This window comes from Vicia villosa, linkage group LG1 (genome assembly GCF_029867415.1).
Source record: "Vicia villosa cultivar HV-30 ecotype Madison, WI linkage group LG1, Vvil1.0, whole genome shotgun sequence".
In the NCBI taxonomy this organism is placed as follows: Eukaryota; Viridiplantae; Streptophyta; class Magnoliopsida; order Fabales; family Fabaceae; genus Vicia; species Vicia villosa.
Genome location: NC_081180.1, coordinates 76,703,734 through 76,722,989, shown reverse-complemented (window position 1 = coordinate 76,722,989; position 19,256 = coordinate 76,703,734). Strand labels below are relative to the sequence as shown.

The window sequence follows — 19,256 nt, the reverse complement described above, 5'->3', positions numbered from 1 at the left end:
TTTTTTTAACTAAAAGGGGAGGAGGCAAAAATTCGGCAAAGAAAGAAAAAAGAAAAAAAGGATTGCAGCACAAAAACAATGGGGACCGAACTCAGAATTTGAAGATAAAAAAAATCAGAGTTGTTCTTCTATCGGCAGCCGAATTCAAAGAGCTTTGAAGGCTCAATTGATCCTTTCCCAATCAATATCGAAGCATCAAACACTTGGGGTCGATACTTAGGGATTCACGGTTTGCCCAGAAAAAATTTGATCTCGTTTACGTCCTTACACGCATCTGAAATACATTTTGATTGTATACTCGTGTCTCACATGATGTTCTAAGCGATTCTGGAGATTCAATTGTTTTAATTCGCTTGTATAAAGAAGGTACCATGGTTAGGGTTCTTGCCCTTCAAATTGGGGATTATTATTTAGAGTCAATTTTAGGTTGAATTAAAGGGTTTAATGGATTCGGGGTGTTTTATATAGTCAATCGGGGTTTTTATTTGTGATTTATAGTGTTTGTATATGGAGTTTGAAGCTTGCAGATTAATGGCCATGGAGATAAGCTGTTGCCGTCGTACCTCTGTTAATTCGCGAGGAAGAAGGACACGACCGCGTGTCTGATTTTTTTTTTGAATTTTTAGTCACGGTATATTTTTATATAATGTTTGGACTCGTTGCATTGACACGAAGATAGGCGCAGCGCACTTGGCTTTGGACAGAGGCTTGGAACCGAAGTGACCTGGGTTCGATCCGAGCGTCCCACATATATTTTTCTTATTTCTGCTGGTAAAGCAGGCTTACAGATCCGGTGTTGCATGCTCATATACACTCACGATGCACCTCCGCTCGTCACCCTCGGATCTCTCTCAACACAGATCTCACGCACAGGATTAAAGATTGCATACCATGAACATTCAGCTTAGCCACACCTAATAAAATCCTGGTTCTTTGTCTAATTTTTTTTTTTTTTTGGTATATTATTCATGTAAGTATATAATTCATCTTATTAAATTTATATATGTATATACTTTGATTTTTTTTCATTACTATTAGATTAATAATATAGCTAATACTAGGATTATTTCTCGATTGTTCGACTATACCGATTTAATTTAGTTAATTAAATTTATAATAGTCATTAAAAACCTATAAAGATTATAAATATTAGGGTTTGTCCAATCCCATTGCCATTTGGGCAAAGCATTAACCCTTAATTAAATCTCTCCTCGACCCGACTAAAGCTATTAGTCGCATTAGACGAGAGATAAAAAAAAACACATAAATTAAAATACATTTTAATTTGCTGCCCGCGACGATCAATCTATCGATCTGAGTAACCAACAATGCTCTATAATCCGTTAGCTATACTGATCAAATCTATTGATCATCGCATCTAACGGTGTCATATCAAATCAAGGTTGTACGCCCAAACACTTAAAACACATCAAACCACAAACCACAGATTTTCATCTCTTCGATACTGCGAAACTACGAAGGTAACTCAAAATACCTTCTCAAAACTACGAAACGGTAATTCAAAATACCGTCAACACACTCATATCAATTCTAAGGCGTACAACCCTGTGCCTGAACTACGTTGACTCTGATTCTCCCTAAGGAGATACGTAGGCACTTGGTAACAAGGCGAGTCTCCCCCCTAAAAATCTCAATTCAGTTTTAAATCTAAATTTTTACCCTTTTCATTTCATTAGCTATAAACCTCATAATTGTTGCTATAAACACTAATCTTTGAAATGTTAGCCTTTAGGAAAGGGTTGAGGGTGCCTAATACCTTCCCTCAACCTGATTATAATAACTTACCCTGAATCTCATATCTGCGTAGGGTTTCCTATTCGCCCTTCAGAATAGGTGGCGACTCTAAAACCTTCAATTTTAGTCGCATTAGACGAGAGATAAAAAAAAACACATAAATTAAAATACATTTTAATTTGCTGCCCGCGACGATCAATCTATCGATCTGAGTAACCAACAATGCCCTATAATCTGTTAGCTATACTGATCAAATCTATTGATCATCGCATCTAACGGTGTCATATCAAATCAGGGTTGTACGCCCAAACACTTAAAACACATCAAACCACAAACCACATATTTTCATCTCTTCGATACTGCGAAACTACGAAGGTAACTCAAAATACCTTCTCAAAACTACGAAACGGTAATTCAAAATACCGTCAACACACTCATATCAATTCTAAGGCGTACAACCCTGTGCCCGAACTACGTTGACTCTGATTCTCCCTAAGGAGATACGTAGGCACTTGGTAACAAGGCGAGTCTCCCCCCTAAAAATCTCAATTCAGTTTTAAATCTAAATTTTTACCCTTTTCATTTCATTAGCTATAAACCTCATAATTGTTGCTATAAACCCTTATCTTTGAAATGTTAGCCTTTAGGAAAGGGTTGAGGGTGCCTAATACCTTCCCTCAACCTGATTATAATAACTTACCCTGAATCTCATATCTGCGTAGGGTTTCCTATTCGCCCTTCAGAATAGGTGGCGACTCTAAAACCTTCAATTTTAGGGCAGGTTGCTACAATTACACCAGAAGATCATGGAGCAATAACCATGAAATCGACAACATGTTAGCTATCAATCTGGTGAAGAACCCAATAGCACATGGTCGAAGCAAGCACATCGAAATGAGGTTCCATGATCTTCGAGAGCAGGTAGCTAAGGGAAGATGAATTTGGAACACAGCAGAATTGAGAATCAGATTGTTGATATCATGACGAAGGGAGTGCAGCTCGAAGTGTTCAATAGACTAAGAGCTATGATGAAATGTAGATAGCTTAGACACAAGGAATTAGGTGGTGCTCTAAATTATAATTCATCGTGTTGAAGCGCCATGTTGCTTGACACAAGGTGTGTCAAAAACTTAGTGTGTCGAGTTGTATGTGGTTGTCGAAGCAGTTAGCTTCACACAGTATTTCGAGTTGGGTCTAAAATAGGTATTTTGGGATTTTATGTTTTGGACTTTGCCTTAGGGAGAAAGAAAACCTAAAACTATAGATAGATGGAGTAACCCCTATTTTATAACAAGTTGAGTATTCATAGAATTTGTAGTTACAAGTGAATAAGAGATTTTTCTACCGTTTGCGAGCAGAGAGGAACTTTGTAGAAAATCATCATCTTCTTCTTTATTTTTATAAACCCTAATCCTTTGCTTCCCAAATTTTCTTTCTTATTTTTTTCATTGTTATTATGTAGTAATACAAAATTACTCCAGATTTAAGTTTATCTTTATGTTTCACAATTCAATTATGTTTTTATTAGTTTAGTTGCTAAAAAAAACTCTACATCCATACTTATCACTATTTGAAGGAGTTAAGAAACTCATAATCAATGACATAAATTCTTTCTTGTCATAATTGTTCGAAGCAAAAAGATAATCATAGTTAAGAGTTATTAGTCGAATACTGTTGTGAAAAACGATGTCAAGAACAAACTATAATAGGAATTAGGGAAGATAAGAAGAACACAAGAATTGGTTATAACTGCTATTCTTTTACTTTCTCTTAAAACAAGATTACCAGTTTAGAAGAATAAGAAATAACCTCTCTCACCCTAAATTATGATTTGTAGCTTATCAATGATGAGAGACTAGTATGCCATTTATAATAAAACCTAACATACTAACTAATGGGTTTGTTACACAAAGCCCATTACACAAGCCAACTTAATAAACAAGCTAACTTAACAAATTAGGGTTTAAACACTAAAACCTAATTCAACATGCTAACAACCCTAGCATCTACGACACAAGCATGTGAACAACCTTCGACTTCATGCTTAATCCTATCGAACCAAGAAGCTACCCTTCGACCATACTAGAGTTCGATCCAATATCTCACAAATACTTAATTAACTTTCAAATTTGACAATAGAGTTAAACAAAAAAAAATACACACATTAAGTGCATATAACTTATCTAAAAATTAGTCAAAGTTTTGATATATTTGAAGAGCATCTGGCTAATGAATAGGGAACATCATGTGGCTAAGTGATGCAATTATGTTAGAAAACCAATAATATAATCTACTATCATCATACAATTACTAATCAATTGACCAAACTTACCAATTTGTCCCTTACTCAATTTGCATTTACAAAGGAAAAAAGGGCATTTTCGTAATCAACTAAATACACACAAAGTTTGTACCTTTTTCTACTACTTTTCCCATTCTATGTGACAAGTGTTCCTATCTGATTGGTCCAACTTTTTTATTTCAATTTTCCTATTTCTCTCACTTTTCAACATATTCTGTCTCTTTCTCTGCTCTCACTTTACCTTTCAAACCTAGCAGTTTCTTCATCCTTCAAACCCCTAGCAGTTTCTTCATTGCCGTCATCTCTTTGCAAATCCATTCAACATCTCGTCGGTGAATGTTTTGAATCGAAGGTGAAGTCGAAGATTTGAAGACTTTTGCGAAAACGTTTATCAGATGCTCTTAGTTTATCGAATCTCAGAATGCTTCATATCTCGCACATCTCATGTACAACGAAACTTAGTGAAGGTACTCACGTTTTTGTGTTTTTATTTCTCTGAAGATTTTGTTTCGATTTGGGGATTTATGGTTTATTCACTTGATTAAGCATTTGAGATCACTTTAGCAACGACATGACAGTATGTCATTTTTTAATATAGCATCTTCAATTGGATTTTGCAATATAGTTTTTTATGGCATGTTTTTTACTTTCGAGCTATCTATGCAAATTCCTTACTTGGTTAAGTGGTCTCTATTACATGATTTGAGTCTAAGCTTTTGTTTGGTATCATTTAACATAATACCAACATTCATAATAGTTTAGCTACCTATGCAAACTCAAGCACTAATTCAGGTGATTTTAATTTATTTTAACATGTTTTGTGTTTACATTTTGTGTGCTAATATATGATTTTCATTCTTCATTGACTAGGTCATGGATGTCTTGATGTCACTGCAACAATCTCAACTGGATGCTGATGATCCAACTACAAGCTACCTGTTATAAGTATAATCCTTTTTTCCTTCCATGCCCTGTCTGTTCAGGTTTACTTAACTGTCTATTCAGATTTTCTTGATTATCATGATTCTTATGGACTGTGCATAGATGTGTTACTGAATTCACAATTATACAGTGCAGTTGAAATTGGCTTATGCTGAAGCTTCATTTAAATTAAACTGCAAGTGTAAGCATTTACTGATTATATATTATTAATTGTTTGTTTCGTTTGAAGATAATTTACTTATTTTCCTCTCCCGATTATAGATAATTTGACAGAGGCACTTTTGTTTTGTTGCATTTTGTCGGGGATGTACATCTGATCTCAATGCTTCTCAAGTTTCAAACGCCACGTAAGTTCTTCAATGCCTTTTTCTAGCTGGTCTTTGGCTTCTTTAAGTTCCTCTGTATAACTTGCATCCATTCGGAGCATTCTGAGTTTCATTGTAGCAACCCTTCTCCTCTAATTACAAAATGTAACTTGCTGGCAAAAATGAGCATGGATTTGAAAAACAGCTTTTGTTTGTTTTTTAAGTAAGATTTCATGGTAATGTATTTTTTGAATTTTTTTATTTATTTTCAGAGTTGCTGCTTCACGTCGATACCGCCCGTAAAGCTTCCGGACCAATATGTAATTTAGAATGGTTTATAACATTAATACAAACCAGTTATAATGAATGCTTATATTATTTGCTCACTCCTTGGAAATTTTATGCATTGGTTTGTATCTATCTCAATCTGTATATATTATTTAAGGAATGGGATCCCAATACGATTCGAGATATTTGCTTCTTACTTTATAGAATAGGTGTCATATTTTCCATATTTGATTCATTATAGATTCAAAATGTTATATGAAAGCGCATAAACACGTCAATGCTATTTGTAGGTGAGTCACATCTCCGTGTTGTCGCCCAATCGTATGGGCTTGAATGACAGGGATATTGTTGCACTGTATGGGGCACATACACTGGTGATTCTTCTTTCGTATATATCTTTTTATTACATGCTGTGATTGCGGAATTATGCTGGCAGGATGCTGTGACGAGTGTGTTGTTACTGTATATAGTTCGAGTGGCGAGACGAATGCTCTTGATGATGGTGGTAAGAATGTGTCTCATGCGGAAGATGCTTTGTTTAAGATTCATGATAGAGTCGTTGCTGAGGAATTACACAGTGATCAGGAGGAAGAATGCGGTCCTCAAGTGACTGCTAGGCTGTTAGTGCCGGCTGATCAGATAGGATGTGTTCTTGGAAAAAGCGGGCAGATTGTTCAGACCATGCGCAGTGAAACTGAGGCTCATATTCGTATACTTAAGGATGACCATATGCCTCTATGTGCCTTGCGCTCTGATGAGTTTGTGCAGGTTAATTTTATTCAAATTACATTATACTCGGTTCTTTTTAGTTATTAATTTTCTTTCCATGAATATAAGTTCTATTTCAAATTACTATAGATACATTTTTTTCAAACCTATCCATAGTAAATAAATATCTTGGAGGATGAAAAGTCATAGCCAAACACATTCATATGCATAAGTTTATTTTAGGATCATTCATAAACATAATGGACAGACAAAATACACTACCTATTTTTCTTAATCTATATGAGAATTGAAAAACAGGCTCACAATTAGGGACGGAGGGAGAAGAGGGCGTCTTTGCCATCTGGATGATTTGATTTTTTCAGCATTCGTATGCAACTATGCACCCTGCTTTATTAGTTGTTTGAAAAATTGAAATTTTTAGTTTTATGTTGGTTACTTTTCTAATTCATATTTATGCAGCTTTTAATTGTGTACAACATGCTTTATTTTATATACAACTATCTATATTTCAACTTCACATCGGCTTCCAATATTTACCTGCTATGTTGTTCCCTATTTCTTCTCATATCGGCCGCGTTATTTCTCATATTGGATTTCTGGCGATCTTTAATTTTCTACAATCTGCTATTAATAACACTGTTAGTGTTATATCTGAGTCAAAAAGTTATTTCCTAGCTTGCAATCTTTGTTTTTCTCTTAAAAAAGTTATTTATGTTATATTAATATTTTCTGAGTTATGCTAATGCAGTTCTTTGAAGAAAATTTCTCTCAAACAATAGAAGCTTCCAAGGGCGGAGAACTTATACCATATCTGACATTGCTTATTAATAACTTTTATTTTCAACAGCTTTTCTATGTTATGTTAATGTATAGAAAATACCAAGACTTATTTATTCTTTATAATAATATTTTTTTATTCTAATAGAAAGAAACATTATATAATTTATTAAAATTATTTAATATTTTTAAACACTTATAAATTAAGGTTAAAAATAATTGTTGTTTAACATAAAAATGATTTTATCTATGCGAATGTACTGATATTTAACTACATATTTTTGCTAGGTTTATTTTTGATAATTTTTGTTTGTAATAAATATAATTTTATAATTTTATTTTGTATTATAATAAAATTTTTTTTAATTTATCTATCTCACGGGTAACTATCAACATAATATTTATTTTATTTTAATTAATTATTATCTTAATTTAATATTTATTTTATTTTAATTAATTATTATCTTAATTTATAAGCTAGAATCTTTATTTTTAAATATTATTTTTATCTCCATCACAAATGTTCTTTTTCTTTTTGTATGATTATTTAATATAATTAAATCTATATGAGTGTTGTTCATTTTGTAATTAATTAAATCATTTCAAATTTTGAATTTATATTTAAAATAAAAAATAATAAGTTGACGCAACACCAGCACTGTGCATACGTTTTTCATATGTTTATCAAAATAAATTTTAATAAAATTAATAATTTATTTATCTTACGGGTCACTATCAACACTATTTATTTTAATTTAATTAATCATTATCTTAATTTAAGAGACAATTTTTATTTTTAAAAGTTATTTTAATTAATCATTGTCTCATGTTTTTCTAAAATGTTCACATGTGACTATACCGTTAATATTTTTTTCAATTTTATTTACTCTTTAACATTTAGTGATCCATATCCCTTTCTTTTAATTGTTGTTGGGCTGTCAATTATTCAATTCAACACTTGGTCTTACTTTGCTATTGTGTTTTCGACCTATCTTAAATTTTTTTTGTGGATAATTATTTTAACTTAGAACCTAATTTCCTCACTACTAATATCTTATTAGTAAAAAAAAAATATCGTTAATTTTTATTTTATATATGCAATTTGGTCAAACTTCTTTATTTCGTATTTTTCATATGGTTCAAAAAATACTACACAATAAAAATGCACCCGTGCGACAGCACGGGTCTCTGACTAGTTTAATATTAGTAGATACAATACACTGCAGGTTTTCATTTCACGTGGGCCAGTGTGTGTATGGGATGGTCATAACATGAGGCTCCATCTCTCCCTCTTTCATAAACTACTTAGCCGTCAATTGACTCATTTCTTTTTGTTTTTATTCTTTTGCACTCTCATCATCATCATCTCATTCATACACAAACCCAAACTCTCCAATTTTTCCTTCATTTCATTTCTTCACAAATAGATATTGGATTACCAAACGTCACAAAATTTATGTGTACTATTATTGTGTGGCCATGTGGTTTGGAATATATGAGAGGAAAAGGTACCAAAATTTCTTGTATTTCTCCATGGTGTTGTTTTTGGTAACAACGTTCTTGTGTTGCCACTCATGTCATGTTCGAGCTATTCGTATATTCCCAGGAAAAACGGTGGCAAAAGTGGAATTCAACAGAGAAGTTATTATGCATAACAAGATCAACAACAACAACAAGAACAAAGATCTGTTCAATAAGTACTTCAAAGGAAGCACTTTTTTTCACAAGAACACAACCAAAATGGAGTTTGATGATAGCAAAAGAACAGTACCGAGTTGCCCAGATCCTCTTCACAATTAATTAATAAGTAAATTCTTATCAAATTTTTGTATTTTTTTTCTTATCATTTCTATATATTTTGTCTTTGACCTTTGTTTATTTTGATGATGTTTACCCAAAATAACCTTGTTTTTCTCATCATTTTCTATCTAATTGTTAAAGAAAATGAGGGAAAACTGGGGGTGTTTTGGTAAATTACTATATTATATTATAAGAAATATATTTTTTAATGTTGTTCACTTCTATGGAGGATCCAGAAAATATATCATCAGAAGTCAATATTTTTTTTTGAAGAATCATTAATTTTATTTGCTACCAGAAAGATCATCAAATATTGATGGATGTTAGTTTTATTTAGGATTTATTTTTAATTTTATTTATTTTTTTGGATAAGTGTTTTTAATTTATTGTACACTTTTGTTTTTTTGAGTTCTTTTTGTTTTTTACTATTTAGCTTTTTTCTCTTTAGGGGCTTGAAAAGGGAAAGAAGCTGAAAATGTCTTGTTTAAAAGTGTTGTCAAAATAAAAAAAGTTATGGATGCAGCATTCCTTTAACTTAAATATAGCAATTTTCTTTCTCTTTTTCTCTCTCAATGCAAAAAATAAAAATAAAAATATACATATTTTTTCTTCATTTTGTCAACGACAAAAGCAATTTATGGTAGCTAGTGAATTAAAGTGAGAAAAGCTAATCTACTTTTACTGAAGTTCAGTGCACAGTCTGCATTATGAACCATTTTTCTTCAATTGGTAAGTTTTGTTTTTCATCTTTATTTAATTGTTTCTCTTTCATGATTTCTACTTCTTGGACAATTGTGGGTAATATTCATTTTAATTTGAATAAATTAGTATGTGGGGTTCATAATATTCAGTTATTTATTTTGACGTTTATTGGGTACATCGATGTGGGAGTTTAAAATTGATTAAGGGTGTGTTTGGATTGGCGGTTGACAGAATTGATTCTAGTAGAATTGAGTTTGGTAGAATTGATTCTAGCAGAACTGAGTTTAACATAATTGATTTATGTTTGGATACATTTTTTTAAAAGTGAGTTGAATAATAAATTACAGTGTAAAAATTATCCAGAATCAATTCTAGAGACAGAAGCTACAAATTCTAGCTAAGATAATTTATGTTTTAAAATTCTGTCTTATAAATATGGGTTGGCTGCAGTTGAAGTTGAAAGAGAATGTATTATAAATATGGGTTGGTAGAGGTTGAGATGGAAAGAGAACCGAATAAAGATTATGTTTGATGGAGGGGCATTCAAGAGGTAGATGCTGGTGTTGCCAAGATGTGGAGTTATAATGCACGGATATTTCGAATATGACCCATACAATGATATGGTGATATGGATAATATAAAAATAATAATAATAATAAATCAAACGTAATCACAAGTGTTGGTATAAGTATTTGATACCGATACAAACTCGTTTTTTTATAAAAATATCAATGTTACATGAAATTCATTAATGTAAAGTAAATGGTTATGGAGGAAGTTATTAGAAAGAAAAAAAAAAGTCAATGGTGAAGATACATTATTTTGGTTAAACTTGTAGGTGGAAGGAAGACATTTGTGGGAGAAATTTAATAGGTTGTACAAATTGGCAATCGGTAAATAGGTCTAAGTGGAAAAAAATTGTTCATAAGAGAATATGGGTTATACATATTGGCAATCGATAAATATGTCTACGTGGAAAGAAAATTCTTCATAAGAGAATATGGCCGAGAGCTTGAGAGTCCTTAGGAGAGACAACAATCATGTGTCGCCCTCTATGAGGTATCGCCCAACCTCTAAGTAACCTCCGCTCGCCCAGTTATGGAAAAACATGGGAAATGACGTCTCTTGGTCAAGGAGAAGTCAGAGTCAGTAATTAGACCACGTCCCAATAGGAAGGTGGGAATCAAGGGTACATCATTGGCTGGGTGGACGATGATCCTTTTCAAGAAATTCTAGGTCAAAGGCCTCTATAAATACTTTTTCCCTAAAAGGAGAGAGAGAGATCCTAACTCATACGCTTATACCGAACCTCTCACCTGACGTGAACGGGTCCTATAAACCACACAAACACTACTGTACAGGGCTTCTCAATGTCGTGAGAAAATCGTAACCACCACTATTTGTTATATACATTTTAAGACCTCTGAGTGCCCCTGCCCTTGTAGGGGTAACATTCACACATGTACTTTTAACCAGTATAGTGACGCCCACTGTGGCACTCCGGTAAAACTAACATAGGCCACACCTCTTTCATTCTAACTCATTCCATCTTTGCTCTGAAGATGTCCGAAAAAAGCTCTACATTTCGATACAAACACCGTAGCCGGAGGTTTCACGTGTAGAGGTAGCTCTAGCTTCTCTCAAAGGAAATATAAAAGGAAGGTGCTTGCAGCAAATGTAATATCTCTTGGTTTCCTCAAGGTCGCGCGAGGGAAACAAGAGTTAACTTCATCTTTTCCGATGAGGATACCATTGTAGTTAATCCTCGCGATAATGAACCCTGTTTATCACTATGCAACATGACAACTGGGATATCAAGCGAGTCTTGATAGATACCGGCATCTCTATTGATGTCCCAATCTAGGACGCTTTCCAAAAATTGCAATTCAATCCTAATGACATCAAAGTGTTCAGTAGCTCGTTAAAAGGATTGTTAGGCGAACAAGTACAAGTAAAGGGCCACGTGACCTTGGAGACTACATTTGGAAATGGTGTAAACGCTTAGCCAATTAGTGTTAATTACCTTATTGTGGACGCCCCGTTTCCATATAATATCATCTTTGGGCGACCCGCCATCAACGCACTAGGGACGGTCATTTCCACCATAAACTTAGTTATGAAGTATCCACTACCTAGAGGGTGAGTCGGTATAATCAGAGGTGACCAATAGATCGCTCAATATTGTTACCAAAGTATCCTAGAGACAAAGAGGGAAAAGCCCGCCTTTGTTACTACACCCCTTTCTAAAGTTCCAAATACAAACATCGAGTGTTAGGATCCCATATTGGGCGCGAAAGATGAATGACTCACGCCTACGGAGAACTTGAAAGAAGTTTAAATAAGACCTTTTCCCCACCAGGTCACAAAGATAAGCACTTTACTTTTTGAGGAGGAATAATGTGTGCTAGTCAACAAACTCATTAAGAATGTCGACTTGTTCACCTGAGCTCTCTTTAATATTCCTGGGATAGACACCAAAGTGGTGATGCATCGCCTCGCCACCCACCTTTTTTCCAAGCCAATAGCACAGAGGAAACGAAAGCTTGGCAAGGAAAAGAGGACCGCAATTGATGATAGGGTGGGGAAACTATCCAGCACTAGGTTCACCACAGAAATAAAATACTCTATTTGGCTTGCCAACATGATTCTAGTACGGAAAGCTAACAATAGATGGTGCATGTGTGTATATTTCCTCAATATGAATGCCGCCTATCTTAAGGGCCTGTACCCACTACCATACATAAACCTCCTTATTGATGGATCCTTTGGCTACCGCATGTTAAGCTCCATGGATGCATGTTCGAGGGGTTTAACCATATTTGGATTTTATGTCGAATTATGGCAACTAGTGCTACAATGTCATGCCCTTTTGGCTTAAAAATGTTGGTGCCACCTGCCAACGACTCATGGATGGTATATTCTACCATCAAATAAGGCGGGACCTAAAGGTCTACGTGGACAACATGAAAGTGAAAACTATCGAAGGGTGCAGCCATGCAGAAAATCTGAGGGACGCTTGCAGTCAATCAAGAAATATGATATGCACTTGAAACTTGCCAAGTGTTCTTTCGAGGTTCAGGCTGGGAAGTTCCTAGGGTTTATGATGACGAGAAGAGTCATTAAGGCTAATCTAGATAAATGACAAATAATTATCACCATGAGAAGCCCCAACAATATCAATGAAGTACAACAACTTAGAGGTCACCTTGCTTCCTCTTATGCTTGGACAACAAGGCTTTCCTTTTTTCCGATTTGAAGAAGAAAGAGATTTGAGTGGACTCCCAAGTGTGAATAGACTTTCTCCAAGGTGAAGGCCTTCATCTCATTGCCCCTATTCTCACTCACCCGAGGGATGAGTCGCCACTACTCCTCAATCTCTTGGTTAAATGTCAGGCGATGAGCTTAGTCCTTCTCTAGGGGACAAACAAGGCAGAGAGACTTGTGTATTTCGTAACCAAGAGATTTAAAGGTGGGGAAGTATATTATCATAAGATTGAAAATCTAGCTTTAGCCATCGCCCTCGAGACAAGGAAATTGAGACCTCACTTTCAGGGTCACAAGATCTTTGTGAAAACCAACTATCATGTTCTTCAAATCTTGAAGAAGTCAGCTTTTGCTAGAAGGATAGTATCTCGAGAAGTGAAACTCTCAGAATATGACATCCAATATGTCCTTAGGGGAAGCATCAAGTCATAAGCTCTAGTAGAATTTAACTTTCTTGTAGATGAGGATATGCCCCAAAAATGGGAACTTTCTATAGATGGCACCTCCAACGTGAAAGAAGCGACACTAGGATAGTCTTGGAAGGGTCTGGCGTCATACTCATCGAGCAAGCATTAAAGTTCGAGCATACCGCTAGCAAAAATTAGGTGGAGTATAAGGCCTTTATTGCCGACACGGTTCTCACCTTAGAGATAAGACCCTATAGACTAAAGGCCAAAAACGGCTCCCAATTAGTATCCAACCAAGTCTCTAGGAAGTACCGGGCAAAAGACCCCCATCTAATAAAATATCTGAAAAAGGTATGGATTCTATCCTCTCGCTTTACTACTTATGAAATAGAACTCGTTCCTGAAGGATAGAAAAACACTTAGAAAGGGGGGGTTTGAATAAGTGTAGCTTTAAAAACTTGACCGATAAAAATAAATTGCACAGTTATTTTTATCCTGGTTCGTTGTTAACTAAACTACTCCAGTCCACCCCCGCGGAGATGATTTACCTCAACTGAGGATTTAATCCACTAATCGCACGGATTACAATGGTTCTCCACTTAGTCAGCAACTAAGTCTTCCAGAGTCTTCTGATCACACACTGATCACTCCAGGAACAACTGCTTAGATACCCTCTAAGACTTTCTAGAGTATTCTGATCCACACGATCACTCTAGTTACAACCTGCTTAGATAACCTCTAAGACTTCCTAGAGTATTCTGATCCACACGATCACTCTAGTTCCTTACAACTTAATGTAATCAATTCTAAGAGTATTACAATTGCTTCTTAAAAGTTATAATCACAAACTGTGATATTTCTCTTAACGTTTAAGCTTAATCTCACTAATATATTACAACAGCAATGTAGTGAGCTTTGATGAAGATGAAGATTCTGAGCTTTGAATAGAACAGTGTTTCAGCAAGTTAATATTCACAGAAATTGTGTTTGTTCGTTAACCTTGCTTCTCATCAGAACTTCATATTTATAGGCGTTGGAGAAGATGACCGTTGAGTGCATTTAATGCTTTGCGTGTTCCGTACAGCATCGCATTTAATGTTATACGCTTTTGTCAACTACCTCGAGCCTTGTTCACGCTGTGTCTACTGACGTTGCCTTTAATAGCTTCTAACGTTCCTTTTGTCAGTCAGCGTAGCCTGCCACTTGTACTTCATTCTGATCTGATGTTTGTGAATACAACGTTTGAATATCATCAGAGTCAAACAGCTTGGTGCAAAGCATCTTCTGATCTTCTGACCTTGAAGTGCTTCTGAGCGTGATACCATCAGAACTTCAGTGCTTCTGATCTCATGTTCTTCTGATGCTTCCATAGACCCATGTTCTGATTCTGCTTCGACCATCTTCTGATGTCTTGCCAGACCATGTTCTGATGTTGCATGCTGAACCCTTTGAGACAAAGCTTCTGAGCGCTGAATTATGCATACTCTTTATATATTTCCTGAAAAGGAAATTGCAATGGATTAGAGTACCATATTATCTTAAGCAAAATTCATATTATTGTTATCATCAAAACTAAGATAATTGATCAGAACAAATCTTGTTCTAACAATCTCCCCCTTTTTGATGATGACAAAAACATATATAAATGATATGAATTTGCGATCAGAAAGAGCAGTCGGCAAAAGACAAATTACACAGCTATAGCATAAGCATGTGAATATGTCTCCCCCTGAGATTAACAATCTCCCCCTGAGATAAATAATCTCCCCCTGAAATAAATACTCGAAGAACTTTAATAAAAGACTTCCCTGATTATTTCGGTAGAGACGATCACATAAGCTTCTGTCTTCAGAGAATTCATAGCTTCTGACTTCTGCTTCCATTGGACAGCTTCAGAACTTGAATTTCTTTAGATCCCTAGAACACTCATAGCTTCTGATTCCTGCTTCCATTTAGGACAGCTTCAGAACTTGAATTTCTTTGATCATCAGAACATTCACAACTTCTGATTCCTGCTTCCATCTAGGACAGCTTCAGAACTTGAATTTCTTTGATCTTCAGAACATTCACAGCTTCTGATTTCTGCTTCCATTTAGGACAGCTTCAGAACTTGAGTTTTCTGGATCTTTAGAACATTCACAGCTTCTGATTTCTGCTTCCCTCGGATAGCTTCAGAGCTTTGAATTTCTACCAACATCACTTCATGCTAGATTTGTATCAGAACATTGTTGAATGTACCAGAGCATCATCAGAGCATCTCTACATCCTGAAATGTTACAGAACAAAAACTAAACGACAAAAGTCAGCATGAACGAGTCAGAACATAAAATGTATATTAGAACACATGATATGTATCAGAGCCATATAGGCTTAAAATAATGTATCAGAGCAAATAGAATTTTGTCAGAGCAAATAGACAAATTTTGGATCAAATTCTATTATCAGAAATTCTGATCATTCTTCTTTCTTGCTTCTGATTTCTGAAGCTTGACAGCACTCAGCTTGCTTCAGTTTCCATAAGCTTATTCTTTTTTTACAGAATAACGCTTCTTATGGTTTTGCTTCTTGTGTGCTTTGAAGATTCTCTTCACTTCTTTATACCTGCAAAACACTTAAACCATATAGAACTTGCAGTTCTTGTTAGTAAATGTGTGGGAGCTTTACCCAGCAACTGATAGATTAATCAAATCATTTATCATTTATCTTCTCCCCCTTTTTGTCATAACATCAAAAAGAATATATCAAAAGATTCAGATGTATAAAACGACAAACAAAATCAATGAGATGCAAAACAAAGAAACTTTTCATCGATAATCAAAAGATATTACAAAAGGTTCTTATGTTTAACAAGATGAGAAACATTCCTAGCAAATACATAAAAAGTCATCCCAAGAGGAAATGACTACAAAAATTAAAAACAAAACCCTAGCAAGACACATTCTGTGTCAACCCATCAAGAATCCCTGTGGTCTTCTTGTCTTTCCAGACTAGAACCTCCACTGTAGGAGAGATTCAAGAGACCAAAGAGGAAGAGAGGGACAGTTCACAGACAGAGAACTGCTGTTGCAAACGGGGCTTTCTCTTAACATAGAAGTTAAGAATATCATTCTTAACCTCTTCCCATAACTCAAGAAAGTCTTCTGTCTTTGGGTGAACGTTGATAACAACATCAAAGAAGAGGTCTGACTTGAGAGGTATTAGGAGAGCCATCCTGAGATATGCATAGATCTGCCGCCTTTGAGTCATAGATCTTCAACAGGCTTAGAGCATGATTAAGAGATCCAGACAAAGGATTCAAGATGAACGCTAGGTTTGAACTAGGATTTTTTAAAGAAAGAAAAACTTTGTTTGAGCAAGAGAAAAAACAGGAGAGAGAGAGAGAAAACTTGATGAGGAATGCAAAGGAACGGAGGATTTAAATAGACAAAAAAAATGAAAAAGTACAATAAAGAAAATGGTGAAAAACAATTAATGTTACATGACAAGACGGGAGAGAGATTTTGACAAAAGATAAGATACGCATAGTTACCTATGGTCGGCGTCCCTTCAACTGCACGCGCGCTTATCCATGAACAGTAAAGACAGGTTTACCATCCGAGATAAAACGTTACAGCTGTTTTGCTTTAAAAGAGGTTCTGAATCAACTTAGACAATGAAACGTTAGTAATAACCGAATCATAATTTCTAAAAGATTTCAATCAGAACTTCTGATTAAAGAATAATCCACTTTCATTTCAGAAGATACTCATACATAAGAATTTATCATCTTCTCATTCTGGGCATAAATCCATACTGATGTTCTTCAGAATGAACTTAAACCTATCTTCAGCCAGGGGTTTTGTAAAGATATCAGCCCATTGATGGTCTGTATCCACAAAGTTTAAAGATAGAACACCCTTCTGAACATAGTCCCTTATGAAATGATGTTTAATCTCAATATGTTTAGCTTTTGAATGAAGAATAGGATTCTTAGATAAACATATAGCAGAAGTATTATCACAGAATATAGGAGTGTTACTCTCATATATCTGATAATCTTCTAGCTGACTCTTCATCCAGAGCATCTGTGTACTGCAACCAGCAGCAGCGACATATTCTGCTTCTGTTGTTGATGGAGCAATAGTTGCTTGCTTCTTGCTATACCAGGAGATCAAATGACTTCCAAGAAATTGACAACTTCCTGAAGTACTCTTTCTTTCAATTCTGTCTCCAGCATAGTCAGCATCGCAGAATCCTACTAAGTTGTATTCTTTAGATTTTCTGTAAACTAAGCCAACATTAGTAGTACCTTTCAGATACCTTAGAATTCTCTTAACAGCAGTTAAATGAGATTCTCTAGGATCTGATTGGAATCTAGCACACAAACAAACACTGAACAGAATGTCAGGTCTAGAAGCAGTCAAATATAGAAGAGATCCAATCATACCTCTGTATAACTTCTGATCTACCTTCTTACTTACCTCATCCTTACCTAGGATGCATGTTGGATGCATAGGAGTTTTGGCTTCTTTGCAGTCTAGAAGATTAAACTTCTTCAGAAGTTCCTTCACATACTTGGTTTGGTGAACATACGTTCCTTCTGATGTTTGATTTATTTGTATTCCAAGGAAATACTTGAGTTCTCCCATCATGCTCATTTCAAACTCAGCCTGCATAGACTCAGCAAACTCCTTTCCAAGTGTAGCATTAGATGTTCCAAAAATAATATCATCTACATATATTTGACAAATTAAAATATCCCTTTTAAAGGTTTTACAAAAGAGAGTAGTGTCCACTTTTCCTCTAGTGAAACCATTATCCAGAAGGAAATAACTTAAGCGTTCATACCAAGCTCTGGGAGCTTGTTTCAATCCATACAATGATTTCTTTAGTTTAAAAACATGATTAGGAGACATAGAGTCTTCAAAACCAGGAGGTTGATGGACATAAACTTCTTCATCTATATAACCATTTAAGAAGGCACTCTTAACATCCATCTGATAGAGAGTGATGTTATGTTGAGTGGCAAATGAAATTAATAGACGAATAGATTCTAACCTGGCCACTGGTGCAAAGGTTTCTGTATAGTCAATCCCTTCTTGCTGACTATAACCCTGAGCCACCAGTCTGGCTTTGTTCCTTACCACTTCACCTTTCTCACTGAGCTTGTTTCTGAAGACCCATTTTGTTCCGATTATATTGAATCCATCTGGTCTAGGAACAAGATCCCAAACATCATTCCTTGTAAACTGATTCAGTTCTTCTTGCATAGCAATTATCCAGTCTGGATCTTCTAGAGCATGATCAACAGAAGTTGGCTCGATCAAAGATACAAGACCTAATTGACAGTCTGCATTGTTCTTAAGGAATGCTCTTGTTCTGATTGGATCATCCTTCTTTCCAAGAATGACATCTTCTGAATGACCAGAGATGAGTCTGGATGATCTTCTGACAGATGGTTCTTCAGAAATGCTTAGATTCTCCAGAGAAGCTGATACTTGATCTTCAGATTCTTTGCTTCTGAGAAGCTCTGCTTCTGATGCGTTGCTTCTTGGCTCAACAACTTCTGATACATCAATATCACAATCTGCAAAATTATCAAACTGCTTTGGTTTTTCAGAACCAAGCTTATCATCAAACCTGATATTGATTGATTCTTCTACAATCAATGTTTCAGTATTGTATACTCTGTAGCCTTTTGAGCGTTCAGAATATCCAAGAAGGAAACATTTTTGTGCTTTGGAATCAAACTTACCAAGATGATCTTTAGTGTTCAGAATAAAGCATACACATCCAAAAGGATGGAAATATGAAATGTTGGGCTTTATATTCTTCCACAATTCATAAGGAGTCTTATTTAGAATAGGTCTGATAGAGATTCTATTCTGAATATAGCATGCAGTGTTTATTGCTTCTGCCCAGAAATGCTTAGCCATATTGGTTTCATTGATCATGGTTCTGGCCATTTCTTGCAGAGTCCTATTCTTTCGTTCTACAACTCCATTT

General features: G+C 35.1%; 1 protein-coding gene across 8 annotated transcripts; it reads left to right on the top strand.

The window, feature by feature from the left end:
* Positions 1–4,275: 4,275 nt before the first annotated feature.
* LOC131642687 (RNA-binding KH domain-containing protein RCF3-like) lies at positions 4,276–8,580 on the top strand. Of its 8 annotated transcripts, none has more exons than XR_009295984.1 (7): positions 4,276–4,524; positions 4,928–5,040; positions 5,130–5,180; positions 5,261–5,346; positions 5,577–5,624; positions 6,029–6,360; positions 7,070–8,580. XR_009295984.1 is itself a non-coding variant. In XM_058912926.1 (6 exons), the coding sequence occupies exons 4-6, from the start codon at positions 5,322–5,324 to the stop codon at positions 7,241–7,243; spliced, it is 531 nt and encodes a 176-aa protein (XP_058768909.1). In that variant the 5' UTR covers positions 4,276–4,524; positions 4,928–5,002; positions 5,135–5,180; positions 5,261–5,321; the 3' UTR covers positions 7,244–8,580. The 8 variants fall into 8 exon arrangements, 4 of the variants coding, with proteins under 4 accessions (XP_058768909.1, XP_058768898.1, XP_058768902.1 ...); XR_009295982.1 differs by having other exon boundaries at positions 5,883–6,360; XR_009295979.1 differs by having other exon boundaries at positions 5,577–6,360.
* The last annotated feature ends 10,676 nt before the right edge of the window (positions 8,581–19,256 follow it).